General features: G+C 44.1%; 1 protein-coding gene across 1 annotated transcript in view; it reads left to right on the forward strand.

Moving 5' to 3' along the window:
* ppp4r4 (protein phosphatase 4, regulatory subunit 4) overlaps positions 1-23,715 on the forward strand; it is a 66,177-nt gene that overhangs the window by 23,924 nt on the left and 18,538 nt on the right. Inside the window, exons 7-15 of the mRNA XM_038968113.1 lie at positions 2,411-2,574; positions 5,826-5,945; positions 11,106-11,183; positions 19,198-19,281; positions 20,151-20,330; positions 20,910-21,015; positions 21,338-21,485; positions 22,255-22,399; positions 23,674-23,712. Of these exons, the coding sequence (XP_038824041.1) occupies positions 2,411-2,574; positions 5,826-5,945; positions 11,106-11,183; positions 19,198-19,281; positions 20,151-20,330; positions 20,910-21,015; positions 21,338-21,485; positions 22,255-22,399; positions 23,674-23,712 (1,064 nt within the window). The remainder of the gene's footprint in view (positions 1-2,410; positions 2,575-5,825; positions 5,946-11,105; positions 11,184-19,197; positions 19,282-20,150; positions 20,331-20,909; positions 21,016-21,337; positions 21,486-22,254; positions 22,400-23,673; positions 23,713-23,715) is intronic.

Consider the following 23,715-nt stretch of genomic DNA (forward strand, 5'->3'; position numbering starts at 1 on the left):
AATCTTGAGATGTTGCTTCAATATATCCACATAATTTTCATCCTTATGATGACACCTATTTTGTGAAGTGCACAAGGCCCTCCTGCAGCAAAAAGCACCCCCACAACATGATGGTGGATGGTGTTCTTCGGCTTGCAAGCATCCCCCTTTTTCCTCCAAACATAACGATGGTCATTATGGCCAAACAGTTCTATTTTTGTTTCATCAGACCAGAGGACATTTCTCCAAAAAGTACGATCTTTGTCCCCATGTGCAGTTGCAAACCGTAGTCTGGCTTTTTTATGGCGGTTTTGGAGCAGTGGCTTCTTCCTTGCTGAGCGGCCTTTCAGGTCATGTCGATATATAACTCGTTTTACTGTGGATATAGATACTTTTGTACCTGTTTCCTCCAGCATCTTCACAAGGTCTTCCTTTGCTGTAGTTCTGGGATTGATTTGCACTTTTTGCACCAAAGTACGTTCATCTCTAGGAGACAGAACGCGTCTCCTTCCTGAGCGGTATGACGATTGCGTGGTCTCATGGTGTTTTTACTTGCGTGCTATTGTTCGTACAGATGAACGTGGTACCTTCAGGCGTTTGGAAGTTGCTCCCAAAGATGAACCAGACTTGTGGAGGTCTTGGCTGATTTCTTTTGATTTTCCCATGATGTCAAGCAAAGAGAAGGTAGGCCTTGAAATACATCCACAGGTACACCTCCAATTGACTCAAATTATGTCAATTAGCCTATCAGAAGCTTCTAAATCCATGACATCATTTTCTGGAATTTTCCAAGCTGTTTAAAGGCATGGTCAACTTAGTGTATGTAAACTTCTGACCCACTGAAATTGTGATACAGTGATTTAGTAGATGAAATAATGTTTGTAAACAATTGTTGGGAAAATTACTTGTGTCATGCACAAAGTAGATGTCCTAACCGACTTGCCAAAACTGTAGTTTGTTAACAAGAAATTTGTGGAGTGGTTGAAAAATGACTTTTAATGACTCCAACCTAAGTGTATGTAAACTTCCGACTTCAACTGTATATACTGTACTCTATACCATCTACTGCATCTTGCCTATGCCGCACGGCCATCGCTCATCCATATATGTATATGTACATGTTCTTATTCATTCCTTTACACTTGTGTGTATAAGGTAGTTGTTGTGAAATTGTTAGATTACTTGTTAGATATTACTGCAAGCTAGAAGCACAAGAATTTCGCTACACTCGCATTAACATCTGCTAACCATGTGTATGTGACCAATAAAGTTTGATTTGATTTGGAACGGATGTGGGTGGAGCTATGTCTACATAAGGATGCAAAAAAAAAATGTTTTATCACAAAGCTCTGACCAAGACCTTGAGGCTGATACATAAAGCTTTTTAAAGAGCAGTGATACTATCAAGAGCAGTGTGCGGGCTTCTTTTTTTTCATGTTATTCAACTGTTACCATGCACCTGCAAAAAGATAGCTCAGATGTGCGAGTGCCTTTTGAATGTTGAACCACTTGAATGTAGACATAAATACAATACGTTTAAAATTAAATACAGTCCTTTTTGTATTAAAATTCGCAAATGAGGTAATACACATACACAAAAGTATGTGGACACCCCTTCAAATTAGTGGATTCGGCTATTTCAGCCACACCCGTTGCTGACAGGTGAATAAAATCGAGCACACAGCCATGCAATCTCTATAGACAAACATTGGCAGTAGAATGGCATTACTGAAGAGCTCAGTGACTTTCAACCTGGCACCGTCATAGGACGCCACCTTTCCATCTAGTCAGTTTTACTTGAGTAAAGTAAAGATACCTTAATAGAAAATTACTCAAGTAAAAGTGAGTCACCCAGTAAAATACTACTTGAGTAAAAGTATAAAGTATTTGGTTTTAAACATTAAGTATCAAAAGTCAAAGTACAAGTATAAATAATTTTAAATTCATTATATTAATCAAACCAGACAGCACAATTGTCTTTTTCTTTTTTTGTTTACGGATAGCTCGGGGCACAGTCCAACACTGAGACATCATTTACAAATGAAGAATTTGTGTTTAGTGAGTCCGCCAGATAAGAGGCAGTAGGAATGACCAGGAATGTTCTCTTAAGTGTGTGAATTGAATCATTTTCCTGTCTTGCTAAGCATTCAAAATGTAACAAGTACTGTTGGGTGTCATGGAAAATGTATGGAGTAAAAAGTACATCATTTTCTTTCGGGATGAAGTTAAGTAAAAGTTGTCAAAAATATAAATAGTAGTGACGCCCGGGTTCGATCCCAGGCTGTGTCGCAGCCGACCGCAACCGGGAGACCCATGACCGGGAGGTGACCGGGAGGCCAGGCTGCATAAACACACACAGGTCCCTTTGTGTGATTCTGATTCCTGTCTGCTAGATTTGGTCCTATCTGGTCCTAATTCTTCTCTCCTGCAGCGTCTTTCACGGAGGAGCAGCACCTGTGGTTCCTGGAGTTCTATAAGAAGCTGTGTGTACTGGGCCTGCAGCATGAAAACGGCCACTCAGACAACCAGGTCTACCCGCTGGAGCTGGAGAGCAAGTACGCCCTGGTGCGACGCAATTGCGCCTACAACTTCCCCGTGAGTGACTGCTGACCAACACACGCACACATATACGCATGCAAACACAAGTTTCCTACCAACCCTCCCTCCCACTCTTGAACAGTCTCTGAAGTCTAGCAGCGTGTTTGAAGGAATCAAGTCTGTAACTGTACCATCTGTCTTTCTGCCTCTGTTTGAAAATGCTCCTGGTCAACTCTTGGTGATTGTTGCCATATGGGTGGCTTAGTGTTTTATAAAAATGTCTTAAGTGTTACGGCTACATGTTGCAAACACCTTACAAGTTTGAAAAGCTTAATAAAGCTTGAACTTTTTGAGTCTATAGAGGGGAATAGTGTGCCTTATAGTCAGTTATTATTTAAATCACCTACAATAGTGTATGAACTGAAATAGTCTTGGCAATAGCGTGTGTGTGTGTGCACGCACGTGCACGTGGAGTGCATGTGTTGTGGACGTTGTAGAGAGTGTATAGTAGGATCGAAACCAGTATCGCAATACTCGTTTGTGTTGTGGCAAGGAAACAAAACATGAAGCAGAATTAACTTCTTTAGGAAAACAGCCCTAATGTTGGAAACAAACATCAGTACTTTGTTGAAGCACCTTTGGCAGCGATTACAGCCTTGAGTCTTCTTGGGTATGACGCTACAAGCTTGGCACACCTGTATTTGGAGAGTTTCTCCCATTCTTCTCTGCATATTCTCTCAAACTCTGTAAGGTTGGATGGGAAGGGTCGCTGCGGAGCTTTTTTTCAGGTCTCTACAGAGATGTTCAATCATGTTCAAGTCTGGACTTTGGATGAGCCACTGAAGGACATTCAGAAACTTTTCCCAAAGCCACTCCTGCATTGTCTTGGCTGTGTGCTTAGGATCGTTGGCCTGTTGGAAGGTGAACCTTCACCCCAGTCTGAGGTGCTGAGCACTCTGGAGCAGGTTTTCATCAAGGATCTCTCTGTACTTTGCTCCGGTCATTTTTCCCTTGATCCTGACTAGTCTCCCAGTCCCTGCCTCTGAAAAACATCCCCACAGCATGATGCTGCCACCACCATGCTTCACTGTAGAGATGGTGCCAGGTTTCCTCCAGACGTGATGCTTGGCAATCTTGTTGGTTATGGTCTGAGAGTCTTTAGGTGCCTTTTGGCAAACTTCAAGCTGCAGGGACTGGGAGACATGTGCCTTTTACTAAGGAGAGCCTTCCGTTTGGCCACTCTACCATAAAGGCCTGATTGGTGGAATGCTGCAGAGATTGTTGTCTTTCTGGAAGTTTCTCCCACCTCCACAGGGGAACTCTGTAGCTCTGTCAGAGTGACCATCGGGTTCTTGGTCACCTCCCTGACCAAGGCCCTTCTCCCGATTGCTCAGTTTGGCTGGGCGGGCAGCTCTAGGAAGAGTCTTGGTGGTTCCAAACTTCTTCCATTGTAAAAATGATGGAGACCACTTTGTTCTTGGGGACCTTCAATGGTTCAGAAATATTTTGGTACCCTTCCCCAGAGCTGTGTCGACACAATCCTGTCTCGGACCTCTACAGACAATTTCTTCGACCTCATGGTTTGGTTTTTGCTCTGACATGCACTGCCAACTATGCGACCTTATAAAGAAAAAGTGTATGCCTTTCCAAATCATGTCCAATCAATTGAATTTACCACAGGTGGACTCCAATCAAGTTGTAGAAACATCTGAAAGATGTTCAATGGAAACATGATGCAGCTGAGCTCAATTGAGTCTCATAGCAATCATTTCTAAAAACATGTTTTCGCTTTGTCATTATGGGCTGTGTAGATTAATGAGGATTTAAATGTGTATTTAACCCATTTTAGAATAAGGCTGCAACGTAACAAAATGTGTAAAAAGTCAAGGGGTCTGAATACTTTCTGAATGCACTATACCTGCACGTGTTGTCATGAGTCAGGCACGGGTGTATTTTTAGCACATGGATCCACCCCCTGACCTGCTGAATGACAGTGTCTCTGTCATACTCTGTCAGCACGGGGAAGTTAAAATTGTTGTCCCATGGTCATGGGGCTTTAGAGAGTTACACACACACGCATATCATCATACACACAACACAGCCCATGTAATGGGGTCAGGAGGGTAGAGGAGCCGTCTGTAACAATAGGCCTGATGAGAGGCCTTGTCCACAGCTCTTTTGTTCCCACAGGCAGGGAGGTTCTCCTCCCCTGGTCCAGCTAGGTGTCTCTGCGTCACAAATAGCACCCTATTCCCTACATAGTGCACTACTTTTGACCAGGGCCTATAGCTCTGGTCAAAAGTAGTGCACTGTTGGGAATAGGGTGCCAATTGGTATGCAGCCTAGGTGTGCCCGCTTCGCTCAAGCCCTCAATAATGTATCATTTGGGACTAACTGTGGTGGCAGTTCAAGGCCGTGGATATTCGGGCACACCGTAGCAAAACGTTTTGCAACAGAATATGAAAACGAAGACCTCCCGAGTGGCGCAGCGGTCTAAGGCACTACAGTCTGGGTTTCGATCCCAGGCTGTGTCATTACTGGTCATGACCGGGGTGGGGTGGGGGGAGGGGTTTACTTGGCTCATCGCGCTCTAGCGACTCATTGTGGTGGGCCGGGCCCTTGCAGGCTGAGTTCGGTCGTCAGTGGAACGGTGTTTCCTCCGACACATTGGTGCAGCTTGCTTCCGGGTTTAGCGAGTGGATGTTAAGAAGCGCGGTTTGGCGGGTTATGTTTTGGAGGACGCATAACTCGACCTTCGCATCTCCCGAGTCTGTTGGGGAGTTGCAGCGATGAGACAAGATCGTAATCACGAAACTGGGGAGAAAAAGGCGGTAAAAATGTGTAAGTACCTTCCTGTTTCCTTCCGTTTGGTGGCCGATGAACTCGACCCAGCTGTCTGCAGAGTTAAACCTCGCCAACTGTCTCAAAAGAGAAGGCAAGCATCAGGGAAACTGTCAAAGTTAATTGCATTTTAGTGTCTGGTCACCATTTTAGTATGGAATTGTTTTAATTCAAAAGAGTGTTGTTCACACACTACAAGACTTACTGCTCTTAGTACTTGTAGATAAGAACTTTATATTCAAATTAGAAACTCCAGCACAATGGCATTATTGTGTATGTTCTACAAAGTTTCTACTGAATCTTAGTAAATTAAAGGATTCTTGCATTATGTGGATTATACTAGCCTATGCTGGGGTAGAAGATTCCATTTTGATTATGGCAAAACATATGTATCTCAGATTTCCACAAGTGCATAGGGATTCATTTTAAACAAGTTATCACTCCCTGTGACGTCACTTCTTCTTCAGGCCATGGTGTTATTCGCTGACCCCAACCACTTCCTGACGGAGCTTTACCCCACCTTCTCCAGTCTGTGTCATGACCCCGAGATCACGGTGCGACGCACAATGGCCGAGGGCTTCCACGAGGTAAGGTGGCTGCTGTTTGGACACTGGCTTATTCTGTTCTGTCAATAAAACACATAAAGGATGTCCATAACTCTGATAGATTGCCAATGTGATTTGTGTCATTAATTAATTTTGTCAAAAAAATAACTATTTAAGTGACAGGGTTGACCATTTAATCTTAAATCAGCCATAACTCCCCTTGTGACAGGGGGAATGGAAGTGTGTTGTGTGCAACAGAGAGGGGCTATTGAATGTACAAAGTACCCCCCCCCCCCCCCCCCCGGGATTTTTTCAGAATTTGTTGCGTTACAAAGTGGGATTGAAATAGATTTAATTGTGATTTTTTTTTGTCATTGATCTACACAAAATACTTCATAATGTCAAAGTAAAATACAATTTAAAAAATAATCTAATTATTAACAATTTAATAACAAAAATATATATGTCACTTAAGTATCCAACCCTTTTCTTTAGGCTTAACAAATCACACAGTAAGTTACATGGACTCACTGTGTGAAATAATAGGGATTGACATTTCTGAATGACTAACCCTTCCTCTGCCCCCCCCATACTTACATCAGTAAGGTCCCTCAGTCAAGTATTGAATTTCAAGCACCGTTTCAACTACAAAGACCAGGTAGCTTATCGAAACCCTAATTAAGAAAGGCAGTGATTAGTAGATAGGTAACAATAACAAATCAGACATTGAATATCTCTTTAAGCATGGTTAAGTTAAGACACAAAGATACAGTTGACCTTCTGAACTGAGCTGCAGGACAGGAAGGAAACTGCTCAGGGTCCCACAGTTGACAGTGCATGTCAGAGCAAAAACCAAGCCATGAGGTTGAAGGAATTGTCCGTTGAGCTCCAAGACAGGATTGTGTCGAGGCACAGATCTGGGGAAGGGTACCAAAAAATGTCTGCACCATTGAAGGTCCCCAAGAACACAGCTGGCCGCCGGGCCAAACTGAGCAATCGTGGGGAGAAGGGCCTTGGTCAGGGAGGTGACCAAGAACCCGACAGAGCTCTAGAGTTCTTCTGTGGAGATGGGAGAACCTTCAAGAAAGACAACCGTCTCTGGAACACTCCACCAATCTGGCTACAGTCAAAGTGTTCAATCTGGCTTTTGGCGCACTTGGAGTTTGCCAAAAGGCACCTAAAGGACTCTGACCTTAAGAAACCATATTCTCTGGTCTGATGAAACCCAGATTGAACACTTTGACTGAATGCCAAGCGTCACGTCTGGAGGAAACCTGGCACTATCTCTACGGTGAAGCAGTGGTGGCAGCATCATGCTGTGGGGATGTTTTTTAGAGGTAGAGACTGGGAGACTAGTCAGGATCGAGGGAAAGATGAACGGTTTAAAGTACAGAGGGAGCCTTGATGAAAACATGCTCCAGAGTGCTCAGGACCTCAGACTGTGACGAAGGTTCCCCTTTCCAACAGGACAACGACCCTAAGCACACAGCCAAGACAATGCAGGAGTGGCTTCGGGACAGGTTTCTGAATGTCCTTGAGTGGCCCAGCCAGAGCCCGGACTTGAGCCCGATCGAACATCTCTGAAGAGACCTGAAAATAGCTGTGAAGTGACGCTCCCATCCAACTTGACAGAGCTTGAGAGTATCTGCAGAGAAGAATAGGAGACACTCCTAATATACAGGTGTGCCAAGCTTGTAGCGTTATACCCAAGAAGAATCGCAGCTGTAAATCGCAACAAATTACTGAGTAAAGGGTCTGAATACTTAGGTAAATGTAGTATTTCAGTTTAATTAAATTAGCAAACCTGTTTTTGCTTTGTCATTATTGGGTATTGTGTAGATTTAAATCAATTTCAGAAATAAGGCTGTAATGTAACAAAATGTGTAAAATCTCAATGGTCTGAATGCACCGGAATTACCTAAATGACAGTGAAAAGAATACAAATATACGAGATAAAATATTCCAAAACATGCAACGAAGCACTAAAGTAATACTGCAACAAACAAAAAAACACAACACTGCTCAGACCCAGATGCAGACAGGAGGCGAATAGTACGAGTCTCACAATTTATTTCAGTAAAACGGGCAGGCAATCGGAAGTCAAGGCAGGCAAAGAGTCATTATCCAAATCAGAGTCAGGCAGGTATAGGACGCCAGGCAGGGTCAGGACAGGCAGAAAGGTCAGAACCGGGAAGACTAGAAAAAGCTAAATATAGAGCACAGGAAACACGGGAGCACACTGGTAGGACTTGACGGGACAAGACAAACTGGCAACAGACAAACAGGAGTCAAAGGGCTGTGAGACAGGGGTTTGGAAACAGGAGACAAAAAGCTGTGAGACAGGGGTTTAATTCTAGATACATGGAAGGTGGGATGTATACGGAGGGTGCAGGGCAACAGAAGGTCAACAGTAGAGGGGCTAAGGACCTTAGAGATGGGGAAAGGGCCGATAGAACGGGGGGAAAGTTTGTGGGACTCCACCCAGAGGGGCAGATCCCGAGTGGAAAGCCATACCTTCTGCCCAAGACCGTAGCGGGGAGCAGGGTCTGGTGGCGGTCCGCCTGTCATCGATACCTGGAGGTGGTCTTGAGAAGGGCGGCCTGGGCTCTCTTTCAGGTATGGTGACAGCGACGGACGAACATCTAGGCAGAAGGTATGCTGACGTCTTCCTCCGGGACAACCAGGGGCTGATATCCCAGGGAGCACTCTAAAGGCGAGAGACCAGTAGCAGAACAGGAAAGGGTGTTGCGGGCATATTCCATTCACATAAGTTGCTGGCTCCAGGTGGTGGGATTGGTGGAGATGAGGCAACGAAGAGTTGTCTTCAGGTCCTGATTGCTAGCTCCGACAACGTTTTTGGTGGCCCACCATGGTTTCTGTCGTCTCCGCGTTCGTTACCGCCTGCACTGTGTGTGCGCAGAACAAGACTCCGCAGCAAGCTCCGGCTGTCCTCCTTCAACCACTCCCTGTTCCTCACAGGAACCTGGTCCCATATATCCTTGGACTTCGTCACGGGTCTCCCTCCGTCAGAGGGCAACACCACCATCCTTACGGTGGTGGATAGGTTTTCCAAAGCCGCCCATTTTATCCCCCTTCCTAAGTTGCCCTCAGCTAAGGAGACGGTCCAGTTCATGGTGCAGCACGTCTTCCGGATCCATTGACTTCCGGTCGTAATGGTTTCCGATCGCTGTCCTCAGTTCTCATCCCGGTTCTGGAAGGCGTTATTCATCCTCATTGAGTCGTCGCCCAGCCTGTCCTCTGGTTTTCATCCCCAGTCTAACGGCCAGTTCGTATTATCACAACTCAGGCTAAGACCCAGATGCAGACACAGGAGGCGGATAGTACGAGTCGAGTCTGAGTGTATTTCAGTACAAGGGGCAGGCAATCGGTAGGTCAAGACAGGCAAAGAGTTGTTATCCAAATCAGAGTCAGGCAGGTCCAGGACGGCAGGCAGGATCAGGACAGGCAGAAAGGTCAGAACTGGGAAGACTAGAAAAAGAAAAAACTAGAGCACAGGAAACAAGGGAACACGCTGGTAGGACTGGCAACAGGACAAACTGGCAACAGACAAACAGAAAAGGCAGGTATAAATACACATGAGGTAATGGGAGACACCTGGTGGGGGTTGGAGACAATCACAAGACAGGTGAAACAGATCAGGGTGTGACAACATCAAAGCAATACACATTTTGGCATGAAGTTAAAGCCTTACAGTACCAGTCAAAAGTTTGGACACACCTACTCATTCCAGGGTTTTTCTTTATTTTTACTATTTTCTACATTGTAGAATAATAGTGAAGACATCAAAACTATGACATAACGCATATAGAATCATGTAGTAACCAAAAAAGTGTTAAACAAATCAAAATACATTTTATATGTAAGATTCTTCTTCCACCCTTTCCCTTGATGACAGCTTTGCGTACTCTTGGCATTCTCTCAACCAGCTTCATCATGTAGTCACCTGGAATGCATTTCAATTAACAGGTGTTCCTTGTTAAAAGTTTTCTACAATTTAGGTGTGTCCAAACCTTTGACTGGTACTCTATGTTTGGGGCAAATCCAACATAACATATCACTGAGTTAACTGCCTCCTTATTCTCAAGCATGGTGGTGGCTGCATCATGGTATGGATATGCTTGACATTGGATATAAAGAAACAGGATGGAGCTAAGCACAGGCAAAATCAAAGACGAAAACCAGCTTCAGTCTGCTTTATACCAGACACTGGGAGAGGAATTCACCTTTCAGCAGGACAATAACCTACAAAACAAGGCCAAATCTACGCTGGAGTTGCTTACCAAGAAGACAGAGACAGAGTGGCTAAGTTACAGTTTTGACTTAAATCTGATTGAAAATCTATGGCATGACTTGAAAATTGCTGTCTATCGATGATCCCCAACAACTTGACAAAGCTTGGAGAATTCTCAAAAGACTAATAGGTAAATGTTTCACAATCCATGTGTGCAAAGCTCTTACTTAATAAGACTCACAGCTGTAATCGCTGCAAAAGGTGTTTCTAACATGTATTGACTCAGCGTGGTGAATACTTATAAAAAAAACGTTTTAATCAATTTTAATACCACTTTGTAACACCATAAAATGTGAATAAATCCAAGGGGATGAATACTTATAATAACCACTGTAAGCTTAAAAAATTATAATAATTTGTTATCTACCCTATATATCTATGGGTAACAGGGTTGACGTGTTACGCTCAACATTCTCAGTTTTCCAACACAAAATACCTGAAAATGGCAAAAAAGAGTAGGACCAGCTCACCTGCTTGTAAACCATGATTTGACTATAATATGGTCAATGCAGTGAAAATGTTTTTTAAAAAAGCCTTTGTGTCTTAGCCAATCCATGGCAAGGACAAAAAGACCCACCAATGCCTTGCGGCTGAAGAAACATACCCAATTTGACAACATGTTTCTTGAGTTATATTAGCTACAAATGTTGTGTGTGTCCCAGATCCTCATCCAAAAGCAATTTCTGTGTGCTACATTTCAGAACAATTCAAAATGTGATAGATCACACTGACACAACCCGATGGAGTTTGACAGCCTGAATTCCAATTCGAAGTAGTCTGAATCGATTAGTCTAATTCCTTGAAATAGAAATGGATTTGACCTCAAAATCTGGTTGTGTATGCCAACACATAACGTCACAATTTCTCTTCTCCCCCTCTTGATCGCTCAGATTGTCAAGCTGTTGGGCCCCAATGTCCACTTCATTCACAAGGAGCTGGTTGTGTTACTGCAGGACGACTCACTTGAGGTGAGACACGCAGAAGACTCACTTTGTTAAAAGTATGTTTGAAATATGTAGTAAACTAGAAAAGTGCTTGCTAGCTTGTCTTAAAGTATTTATGATTGTGAAATAAGTTATGGTATTGGTAGTGACTTCAGTAGTAATGGTAGTGAATGGTTATAGTGGAAAAAGTACTTACATGGACAGATTGATTGATAGAAGGATGGCTAGGATAGCAAGGACATGTGAAATTTGATTTTGTGTCTAGATTGAACGGTTCAAGAGATACTGTTATTGTTGGTGGGTTATTATATGCTAATTTATGATCAAACAAATAATCTGAACGGAGCTACGTAATTTACACTAGAGTGGTTTTTATATATATATTTTTTTTTTAAATATTTTATTATTATTTTGTATAAAAAATGTTTACCCCTTTTTCTCCCCAATTCTGTGGTATCTAATTGGTAGTTTACAGTCTTGTCCCATTGCTGCAACTCCCGTACGGAGAGGCGAAGGTTGAGAGCCATGCATCCCCCAAAACACAACCCAGCCAAGCCGCGCTGCTTCTTGACACAATGCTGCTTAACCCGGAAGCCATGTCGGAGGAAACATAGTACACCTGGCGACCGTGTCAGCGTGCATTGCGCCAGGCCCGCCACAGGAGTCGCTAGTGGACGATGGAACAAGAACATCCCTGCCGGCCAAACCCTCCCCTAACCCGGACGACGCTGGGCCAATTGTGCGCCGCCCCATAGGTCTCCCGGTCGCGGCCGGCTGCGACAGAGCCTGGACTCGAACCAGAATCTGTAGTGGCACAGCTAGCACTGCGATGCCGTGCCTTAGACCACTGCGCCGTACGGCACTAGCATCGAATAGTCCCCGCGTTATGCAACTTTTCAGGGAAGTCAGGAACCAATATACACAGGCAGTTAGGAAAGCAAAGGCTAGCTTTTTCAAACAGAAATTTGCATCCTGTAGCTCTAACTCCAAAAAGTTTTGAGACACTGTAAAGTCCATGGAGAATAAGAGCACCTCCTCCCAGCTGCCCACTGCACTGAGGCTAGGAAACACTGTCACCACCGATAAATCCACAATAATCGAGAATTTCAATAAGCATTCCTCTAAGGCTGGCCATGCTTTCCACCTGGCTACCCCAACCCCGGCCAACAGCTCTGCACCCCCAGCAGCAACTTGCCCAAGCCCCCCCCCCCCCCCCCCCCCCCCACACACACACTTCTCCTTCACCCAAATCCAGACAGCTGATGTTCTGATAGAGCTGCAAAATCTGGATCCCTACAAATCAGCTGGGCTAGACAATCTGGACCCTCTCTTCCTAAAAGTATCCTCCGCCATTGTTGCAACCCCTATTACTAGTCTGCTCAACCTCTCTTTCGTATCGTTTGAGATTACTAAAGATTGGAAAGCGGACGTGGTCATCCCCCTCTTCAAAGGGGGAGACACTCTAGACCCAAACTGTTACAGACCTATATCCATCCTGCCCTGCCTTTCTAAAGTCTTTGAAAGCCAAGTCAACAAACAGATCACCGACCATTTCGAATCCCACTGTACCTTCTCGCTATGCAATCCGGATTCCGAGCTGGTCACGGGTGCACCTCAGCCACGCTCAAGGTCCTAAACGATATCATAACCTCCATCGATAAAGACAGTACTGTGTAGCCGTCTTCATCGACCTGGCCGAGGCTTTCGACTCTGTCAATCACTGTATTCTTAACGGCAGACTCAACAGACTTGGTTTCTCTAATGACTGCCTCGCCTGGTTCACTAACTACTTCTCAGATAGAGTTCAATGTGTCAAATCGGAGGGCCTGTTGTCCGGACTACTAGCAGTCTCTATGGGGGTGCCACAGGGTTCAATTCTCGGGCCGACTCTTTTCTCTGAATATATCAATGATGTCGCTCTTGCTGCAGGTGATTCTTTGATCCACCTCTACGCAGACAACACCATTCTGTATACATCTGGCCCTTCTTTGGAAACTGTGTTAACAAACCTCCAAACGAGCTTCAATGCCATACAACACTCCTTCCGTGGCCTCCAACTGCTCTTAAATGGTAGTAAAACGAAATGCATGCTCTTCAACCGATCTCTGCCCGCACCCGCCCGCATGACTAGCATCGCTACTCTGGACGGTTCTGACTTAGAATATGTGGACAACTATAAATACCTAGGTGTCTGGTTAGACTGTAAACTCTCCTTACAGACTCACATTAAGCATCTCCAATCCAAAATTAAATCTAGAAATGGCTTCCTATTTCACAACAAAGCCTCCTTCACTCATGCTGCCAAACATACCCTCATAAAACTGACTATCCTACCGATCCTTGACTTCGGCGATGTCATTTACAAAATATCCTCCAACACTCTACTCAGCAAATTGGATGCAATCTATCACAGTGCCATCCGTTTTGTCACCAAAGCCCCATATACTACCCACCACTGCGACCTGTATGCTCTCTTTGGCTGGTCCTTGCTTCATATTCATCGCCAAACCCACTGGCTCCAGGTCATCTATAAGTCTTTGCTAGGTAAAGCTCCGCCTTATCTCAGCTCACTGGTCACCATAGCAACACCCACCCGTAGCACGCGCTCCAGCAGGTATATTTTACTGGTCATCTCCAAAGCCAACACCTCCTTTGGCCGCCTTTCCTTCCAGTTATCTGCCAATGACTGGAACGAATTGCAAAAATCACTGAAGTTGGAGACTTATATCTCCCTCACTAACTTTAAGCATCAGCTGTCAGAGCAGCTTACCGATCGCTGCAGCTGTACACAGCCCATCTGTAAATAGCCCATCCATCCAACCAACTACCTACCTCATTCCATATTTGTTTTTGATTTTATGCTCTTTTGCACACCAGTAGTTCTACTTGCACATCCTCATCTGCACGTCTATCACTCCAGTGTTCATTTCTAAATTGTAATTACTTTGCCACTATGGCCTATTTATTGCCTTATCTCCTTACTTCATTTGCACACACTGTATCCAGATTTTTCTATTGTGTTTTTGACGGTGTAACGATCGTCGTAATCCTCCTCCTCGGACGAGGAGGAGAGGCGAGAAGGATCAGACCAATATGCAGAGTGGTTAGTGTCCATGGTTATTTAATGAATACAGACTGAACACTTAACATACAAAAACAACAAACGTGACAAACCGCAAACAGTCCCGTGTGGTGCGACATACACAGACACGCGATACAACCACCCACAAAACACACGTGAAACCCCGGCTGCCTTAGTATGATTCTCAATCAGGGACAAACGATCTACAGCTGCCTCTGATTGAGAATCATACCAGGCCGAACACAAAAACCCCAACATAGAAAAACACACATAGACAACCCACCCCAACTCACGCCCTGACCAACTAAATAAATAAAAGAAAAAGGAACAATAGGTCAGGAACGTGACAGACGGTACGTTTGTTTATCCCATGTGTAACTCTGTGTTGTTGTTTATGTGGCACTGCTTTTGCTTTATCTTGGCCAGGTCGCAGTTGTAAATGAGAACTTGTTCTCAACTGGCCTATCTGGTTAAATAAAGCTCTGGAGGCTACACTAGAGTGGATTTGAAGTTGGTTCCGTGTTTGTAGCTCAAAGTGTCTAGAAAGTAATTGGAACCCAAGTTAATTTATGCAAATGTATGCAAACCTAAATATCACTTTAAGTTAATAGTTATGAATCTTTAAAGTGTTTATATCATCCTGAAGTTAGTTTGGTGTTTCTATCTTAAATGGTTAGAAAGCAGTATTTTGAACATCTACCTCTCATGGTCGCCATTGACTCCGATGTTAATTATGCATATTTAAAACCAATATCAAATCAAATTTTATTGGTCACATACATATATTTAGCAGATCTTATTGCGGGTGTAGCAAAATGCTTGTGTTCCTAGCTCCAACAGTGCAGTAGTATCTAACAATTCACAACAATACACACAAATCTAAACGTAAAATAATGGAATTAAGAAATATGTAAATATTAAGATGAGCAATGTCAGAGTGGCATTGACTAAAATACAGTAGAATAGAATACAGAATATAAATATGAAATTAGTAAAGCAGTATGTAAACATTATTAAAGTGACTAGTGTTTCATAATTAAACTGACCAGTGATCCCATGTCTATGTACAGTTGAAGTCGGAAGTTTACATACACCTTAGCCAAATACATTTAAACTCAGTTTTCCACAATTCCTGACATTTAATCCTAGTAAAAATTCCCTGTCTTAGGTCAGTTAAGATCACCACTTTATTTTAAGAATGTGAAATGTCAGAATAATAGTAGAGAGAATGATTTATTTCAGCTTTTATTTCTTTCATCACATTCCCAGTGGGTCAGAAGTTCACATACACTCAATTAGTATTTGGTAGCATTGCCTTTCAATTGTTTAACTTTGGTCAAATGTTTCGGGTAGCCTTCCACAAGCTTCCCACAATAAATTGGGTGAATTTTGGCCCATTCCTCCTGACAGAGCTGGTGTAACTGAGTCAGGTTTTTAGGCCTCCTTACTCACACATGCTTTTTCAGTTCTGCCCACAAATTTTCTATAGGATTGAGGTCAGGGCTTTGTGATGGCCACTCCAATACCTTGACTTTGTTGTCCTTAAGCCATTTTGGCACGACATTGAAAGTATGCTTGCGTTCATTGTCCATTTGGAAGACCCATTTGGTGCCAAACTTTAACTCCCTGACTGATGTCTTCAGATGTTGCTTCAATATATCCACATAATTGTTCTTCCTCATGATGCTGACTATTTTGTGAAGTGCACCAGTCCCTCCTGCAGCAAAGCACCCCCACAACATGATGCTGCCACCCCTATGCTTCACGGTTGGGATGGTGTTCTTCAGCTTGCAAGCGTACCCCTTTTTCCTCCAGATATAACGATGGTCATTATGGCCAAACAGTTCTATTTTTGTTTCTTCAGACCAGATTAAATTTTTCCAAAAAGTACGATCTTTGTCCCCATGTGCAGTTGCAACCCGTAGTCTGGCTTTTTTATGGCAGTTTTGGAGCAGTGGCTTCTTCCTTGCTGAGCAGCCTTTCAGGTTACGTCGATGTAGGACTCGTTTTACTGTGGATAAAGATACTTTTGTACCTGTTTCCTCCAGCATATTCACAAGGTCCTTTGCCGTTGTTCTGGGATTGATTCGCACTTTTCGCACCAAAGGTCGTTCATCTCTAGGAGACAGAACGCGTCTCCTTCCTGAGCGGTATGATGTCTGCGTGGTGTTTATACTTGCGTACTATTTTTGTACAGATGAACGTGGCACTTTCAGCCGTTTGGAAATTTTGCCCAAGGATTAACCAGAGTTGTGGAGGTAAAAAAAAAATCTGAGGTCTTGGCTGATTTCTTTTGATTTTCCCATGATGTTAAGCAAAGAGGCACTGAGTTTGAAGGTAGGCCTTGAAATACATACACAGGTACACCTCCAATTGACTCTAATGATGTCAATTAGCCTATTAGAAGCTTCTAAAGCCATGACATCATTTTCTGGAATTTTCCAAGCTGTTTAAAGGCACAGTCAACTTAGTGTATGTAAACTTCTGACACACTGGAATCGTGATACAGTGAATTATAAGTGAAATGATCTGTCTGTAAACAAGTCGGAAAATCCGACTTGCCAAAACTGTCGTTTGTTAACAAGAATTTGTGGAGTGGTTGAAAAACGAGTTGTAATGACTCCAACCTAAGTGTATGTAAACTTCCGACTTCAACTGTATATAGGGCAGCAGCCTTTAAGGTGCAGGGTTGAATAACCGGGTGGTAGCCGGCTAGTGATGTCTGTTTAACAGTCTGATGGCCTTGAGATAGAAGCTGTTTTTCAGTCTCTCGGCTTTGATGCACCTGTACTGATCACGCCTTCAGGATGGCAGCGGGGTGAACAGCCCGTGGCTCGGGTGATTGACATCCTTGATGATCTTTTTGGGCTTTCTGTGAGATTGGGGGCTGTAGGTGTCCTGGAGGGCAGGCAGTGTGCCCACTGTGATGCGTTGGGCAGACCGCACCACCCTCTAGAGAGCCCTGCGGTTGCGGGCACTGTATGTGTGGGTGGACCATTTCAGATTGTCAGTGATGTGTATGCCGAGGAGCTTTTCATCTTCTCCACTGCGGTCCTGTCGATGGATAGGAGTGTGCTCCCTCTGCTGTTTCCTGAAGTTCATGATCAGTTCCTTCGTTTTGTTGACGTTGGGTGAGAGGTTATTTTCCTGGCACCACTCCGCCAGGGCCCTCACCTCCTCCCTATAGGCTGTCTCGTTATTGTTGGTAATCAGGCCAACTACTTTTGTGATGTCTGCAAATTTGATGATTAAGTTGGAGGCGTGCTTGGCCACACAGTCATGGGTGAGCAGGGAGTACAGGAGAGGGCTGAGCACGCACCCTTGTGGGGCCCCTGTGTTGAGGATCAGCAATGTGGAGGTGTTGTTTCCTACCTTCACCACCTGGGGGCGGCCCGTCAGGAAGTCCAGGACCCAGTTGCACAGGGCAGGGTTCAGACCCAAGGCCCCAAGCTTAATGATGAGCTTGGAGAGTACTATGGTGTTGAATGCTGAGCTATAGTCAATGAACAGCATTCTTACATAGGTATTCCTCTTGTCCAGATGGGATAGGGCAGTGTGCAGTGCGATGGCGATTGCATCGTCTGTGGATCTATTGGGGCGGTATGCAAATTGAAGTGGGTCTAGGGTGTCAAGTAAGGTAGAGGTGATATGATCCTTAACTAGCCTCTCAAAGCGCTTCATGATGACAGAAGTGAGTGCTACGGGGCGATAGTCATTTAGTTCAGTTACCTTTGCTTTCTTGGGTACATGAACAATGGTGGACATCTTGATGCAAGTGGGGACAGCAGACTGGGATAGGGAGAGATTGAATATGTCCGTAAACACTCCAGCCAACTGGTCTGCGCATGCTCTGAGGACGCGGCTGGGGATGCCGTCAGGGCTGGCAGCCTTGCGAGGGTTAACACGCTTAAATGTTTTAGTCAAGTCGGCCACGGAGAACGAGACCCTACAGTCCTTGGGAGCGGGCCACATTGGTGGCACTGTGTTATCCTCAAAGCAGGCGAAGAAGGTGTTTAGCTTTTCCGTGGAGCAAGACTTTAGTGTCCGTGACGTGGCTGGTTTTCCCTTTGTAATCCGTGAATGTCTGTAGCCCCTGCCACATACGTCTTGTGTCTGAGCCGTTGAATTGCGACTCCACTGTCTCTGTTTGACGTTTTGCCTGTTTGATTGCCTTACGGAGGGAATAACTACACTGTTTGTATTCAACCATATTCCCAGTCACCTTGCCATGGTTAAATACGGTGGTTCGCTCTTTCAGTTTTGCACAAATGCTGCCATCTATCCACGGTTTCTGGTTTGGGTAGGTTTTAATAGTCACAGTGGTAACAACACCCCCTATACATTTCCTGATGAACTCAGTCACCGTGCCCGTGTATACGTCAATGTTATTCTCAGAGGCTACCCGGAACATATCCCAGTCCGCGTGATGAAAACATTCTTGAAGCATGGATTCCGATTGGTCAGACAAGTGTTGAAAAGACCTTAGCACGGGTACTTCCTGTTTGAGTTTCTGTCTATAGGAAGGGAGGAGAAAAATGTAGTCTTGATCTGATTTGCCGAAGGGGGGGTAGGGGGGGGGGCCTTGTAGGCATCCCGGAAGGGGGAGTAACAGTGGTCGAGCGTTTTTGCAGCGCGAGTACTACAGTCAATGTGTTGATAGAACTTCGGTAGCGTTTGCTTCGTTTAAACCCCCAGCTACAATAAATGCCGCCTCAGGGTATATGGTTTCCAGTTTGCACAAAGTTCAGTGTAGTTCAGTCATGGAATTGGCTTGAGGGGGAATATACATGGCTGTGACTTTAACCGAAGAGATTTCTCTTGGAAGGTAATACGATCGGCATTTAATTATGACAACTATGAAGACCATGATGTTAACGATGATGATGCTGATGACGATGACGTTGTTTATGAAGATGACAATCATGATAGTAATGATGATGTTTTTATTCTGTGCAGGTATTAGATGCATTGCTAAGCCATCTTCAGGAGACTCTGGAGTTGGCCACATCGAGAGGAGAAGGGCCAGGACCCGAGAGCAAGGTACGTACCCCCGTCTATGGTCTACTGCTCTGGGCCTGAATCCACAAAATATCTCAGAGTAGGAATGCTGATCTTGGATCTGTCCATATAATCTTATAATGATTTAAACGGATCCTAGATCAGCACTCCTACTCTGAGCGGCTTTGTGGATACTTACCCAGGTCTAGTAGTCTTTGTGAATGAGCTAACCCCCTCTGGTGGTTGATTCTGTGTGGTGCAGCTATCATATATAAAGATATATACATGCACACGATTGAATGCTCCCAGTCTTATTCAACGTGTGTGTGAGTACCTATATTTCAGACTTTTTGTACCCTGAACCTACTAGTTGTGCGTACACTACTGTTTATCTCATAAAATCAGTTTTTGCACTACTTTTTAAATTTTTTATAACCTATGTCCCACTCATACTCTCTTCATCACTCTCTCTAATGTTTCACTCTGTTGTTTCGTTCATTTTATCTTTCCTCTCTTTGCCATCTTCTCACTCTGGCGATGTTTCTGTATCTCAATCTTTTTTTTGTTATTCTTATCTGTGTGCTCCCTCTCTCTCCCCCTGCCCCCTCTCCCTCCCTTCCCTTGCCCCCTCTCCCCCCTGACCCCTCTCTACTCATTATTGTATTTCTCCACCCTCTGTCTCTGTCTGTACCTCTCTCACCATAATATTTTTTAACTCTTATCTACACACTTCCATCTCTTTCTCTCCCTCCTTCTCCCTTTGTCTACCCCACCTCCTCGCTGCCTTTTTTCTCTCCTTCCTCTCTCAACCTCACCCCTCTTTCTTATACTCTTTGTGCCTCCCCCTTCCTCCATGCCCTTCTACATTTCTCTCTCCCACCTGTCTCCCCTCCCAATGGTGGGTCCACCAGCTGATTGTCCCCGAGCTGGTCCCGGCGCTGGCGGCGGCCGAGCAGAAGGCTGCCTTGTCGCTCCGCTGGCGGGTGCATGAGAGACTGCTGCAACGCTATGCCTGCCTGCCCCGTGTTGTTTCCGCCGACCAGATCTACTTCCGCTTCCTGCAGAGGATGTTCGCCATCGTCACCACCAACGTGAGACTAGCATACATAGGGAGAATCTAATGGGACAAACTCACTTTGAATGACGTAATTGATTATAGTTAGGGTTTGGTTTAAGCTCAGGGTTAGGGTTAGAGTTATGGCTGGCATGCCAGTCACATATTTTATACATATTGTAGCTACACACATACGTTGATGAACTAGCCTGAGACCTGAGTAACCTTGCCTAAGACTTGTGTTAGCTCCCTGAGCCAATGCCTAATCTTCAGCTCAATGACCTTACACATTCTTGCATTGTACAGTGTACGACCCGGGTACTTTCTATTCTGACATCAATTCCCAATGAAAAACACAATGTTACATTGTTAAACGATGTGTTCATCTCTGGCATTAGATGAGTTGATGTAGGATAGAACTTTATTCAACTATCCCACAAGGGATAGAAACTATCAAATGGAAATCCTACATTGTGTTAACAGCAGGCTGAGGATATATCTCAAGTGGCACCCTATTCCCTTCATAGTGCACTGCACTATCAAAGGAATTGGCTGCCATTTGGGACAAACACTCTGTCTCTGCTCACTAAGTGTGTCTACTCCGTGTTGTTGCCAGAATGTTCTCCCAGTCCAGAGAGAGGCGGCCAGGACGCTGTGTATGTTCCTACGCTACAACCGCAAGCAGGAACAGCGGCAAGAGATCATCGGCAAAGTGCTGCAAGGTCTGTGTCTGTCTGTCTGTCAATACGTCTGTCTGTCTAGTGTCTCTGTCTGTCTATACATCTATCTATGTTGTTTGCCAACAAGGTTGACAAAAATAAACAATACAATGCAGACATCTATATGGAAAAAGTGTTGTCACAGATGCCAGTACAACCTGTGCCATGATAGATTTGCTAAGCAAATGGCTCCCAATTCCCCAACGGTTTTACCTAGAATAAAAGAGAAGACTCTTAATGTTTCGCGCAAACGTGGCAGTTTGTGTGACTTTTGTAATGTAATGTATATCCTGCCTTCTCTCCCTTCCCTCCCCCTCATTTCCAGAGCTTGCTCAGGGCAGAAGTTACTGGAACAGGCTTCGCTACCTGGACCTGTGTGAGATTGCCATGGAGCTCTTCTCAAAGGCCTACTTCTGCAAACACTTCCTCATCCAGGCTCTGGAGCTGGTCAATGACCCTGTAGCCAACGTCAGGTACTGGATTCAGTAATTAATAAGTTACTTAAAGGGACAAACAGGGATTCAAACGACACACGTCTGTCCCGCCACTTTTTTTGGTGAACATCTGAGGGATGGGCATGGAGAAATGTAACACTCTCAAATTCATATACGGAGTTATGGATTCATGGACGTCATCCATTTACCCATGTTTTGAGGCTATACCGGATTTGTTTAGAATTAAATTGTTCACAAATAATGGAGTGAAACAAGCTTATATTTTGGGTTCCGTTGGGGTACGACAGTTGAACTAAGCCCATGAGTCAGTTATAAGTTACTGTATATTCTTCAGGAGTAAATGGCTATATATAATTAATTTAAAAGTCAAAACCAATCCCAGATTGCTCCTTTAATTCCTTAATTAGATTTTTCGAGTGCTTTTCTAGATGCTTTGCTTCATATGGGGACACCTCATCCATCATCAATGGCATCCATTTCTTGGCAGCCATTTCTTGTACAAGCTCACCACACATCCGCTTGTACGTTTGCTCTCGTGGTGGGACATCTAACGTAGCGTGCTGTTGTAGACAATGGATGAAAGATGATCTTAATACTATGAAGCTTTAGAGAAATTCATCCTCTGAGTATGCCATGTATATTGACCATGGTCATGTTCAGTAAGCACTCCCTTGCAAAACGTTTTGCAACAGAAAATGAAAATCTGCATTCTTATTGGACACACTCAGGTTGTGCCCTCCCTGTTAGAATTGTTTTTCCTGTTTTGTGCCGAATAAACATGACCCAGGTATAAGCTGTGCCACATGCTGCCCCGGCTGAGGTCCACCATCAGGCTGCCTGCAGACAAACACCTCCTGCAACAGCTGGAGTTCTGCGTCCGCAAGCTACTCTGTCGGGAGAAGGACAAGGATGTGGTGGCCACCGTCCGCAAGGTGAGGGAGGGAGGGAGGGGTGGATGACATTACTGAGTACAATTTCAATCGGGGTCACTTAGAAATGTCCTTGTTTTTGAAAGAAAATAAAATGTTTTGTCCATTAAAATAACATAACATTTATCAGAAATACAGTGTAGACATTGTTAATGTTGTAAATTACTATTGTAGCTCGAAACGGCTGATTTTCTATGTAATGTCTACATAGGCGTACAGAGGCCCATTATCAGCAACCATCACTCCTGTGTTCCAATGGCACGTTGTGTTAGCTAATCCAAGTTTATCATTTAAGTACATTAGAGTGTCTGGTTTGAGAAATAGACGCCTCACAAGTCCTCAACTGGCAGCTTCATTAAATAGTACTGTCAAAACGCCAGTCTCAACGTTAACAGTGAAGAGGTGACTCCGGGATGCTGGCCTTCTAGGCAGAGTTCCTCTGTCCAGTGTCTGTGTTTTTTTCCCATCTTAATCTTCTATTTTTATTGGCCAGTCTGAGATATGGCTTTTTCTTTGCAACTCTGCCTAGAAGGCCAGCATCCCGGAGTCGCCTCTTCACTGTTGACGTTGAGACTGGTGTTTTGCGGGTACTATTTAATGAAGCTGCCAGTTGAGGACTTGTGAGGCATCTGTTTCTCAAACTAGACACTCTAATGTACTCTAATGTACTTGTCCTCTTGCTCAGTTATGCACCGGGGCCTCCCACTCCTCTTCAGTTTCTTGGCAATTTCTCGCATGGAATAGCCATCATTTCTGAGAACAAGAATAGACTGACGAGTTTCAGAAGAAAGTTATTTGTTCCTGGCCATTTTGAGCCTGTAATCAAATCTATAAATGCTGATGCTCCAGATACTCAACTAGTCTAAAGAAGGCCAGTTTAATTGCTTCTTTAATCAGGACAACAGTTTTCAGCTGTGCTAACATAATTGCAAAAGGATTTTCTAATGATCAATTAGCCTTTTAAAATGATAAACTTGGATTAGCTAAACACAACGTGCCTATTGGAACACAGGAGTGATGGTTGCTTATACTGGGCCTCTGTACGCCTATGTAGATATTCCATTAAAAATCTGCCGTTTTCAGCTTCAATAGTCATTTACAACATTGACAATGTCGACACTGTATTTCTGATTAATTTGATGTTTTTTTAATGGACAAAAAATTTGCTTTTCTTTCATAAACAATGACATTTCTAAGTGACCCCAAACTTTTGAACTGTAGTATATGTGTGTGTGTGTATATATATATAAACATTTTTTATTTTTTTATTTTTTTAGACAGTGCTGGAATTGGACAAAATGGACATCACAGAACCTGTA

This window comes from Salvelinus namaycush, chromosome 29, assembly GCF_016432855.1.
Source record: "Salvelinus namaycush isolate Seneca chromosome 29, SaNama_1.0, whole genome shotgun sequence".
NCBI lineage: Eukaryota > Metazoa > Chordata > Actinopteri > Salmoniformes > Salmonidae > Salvelinus > Salvelinus namaycush.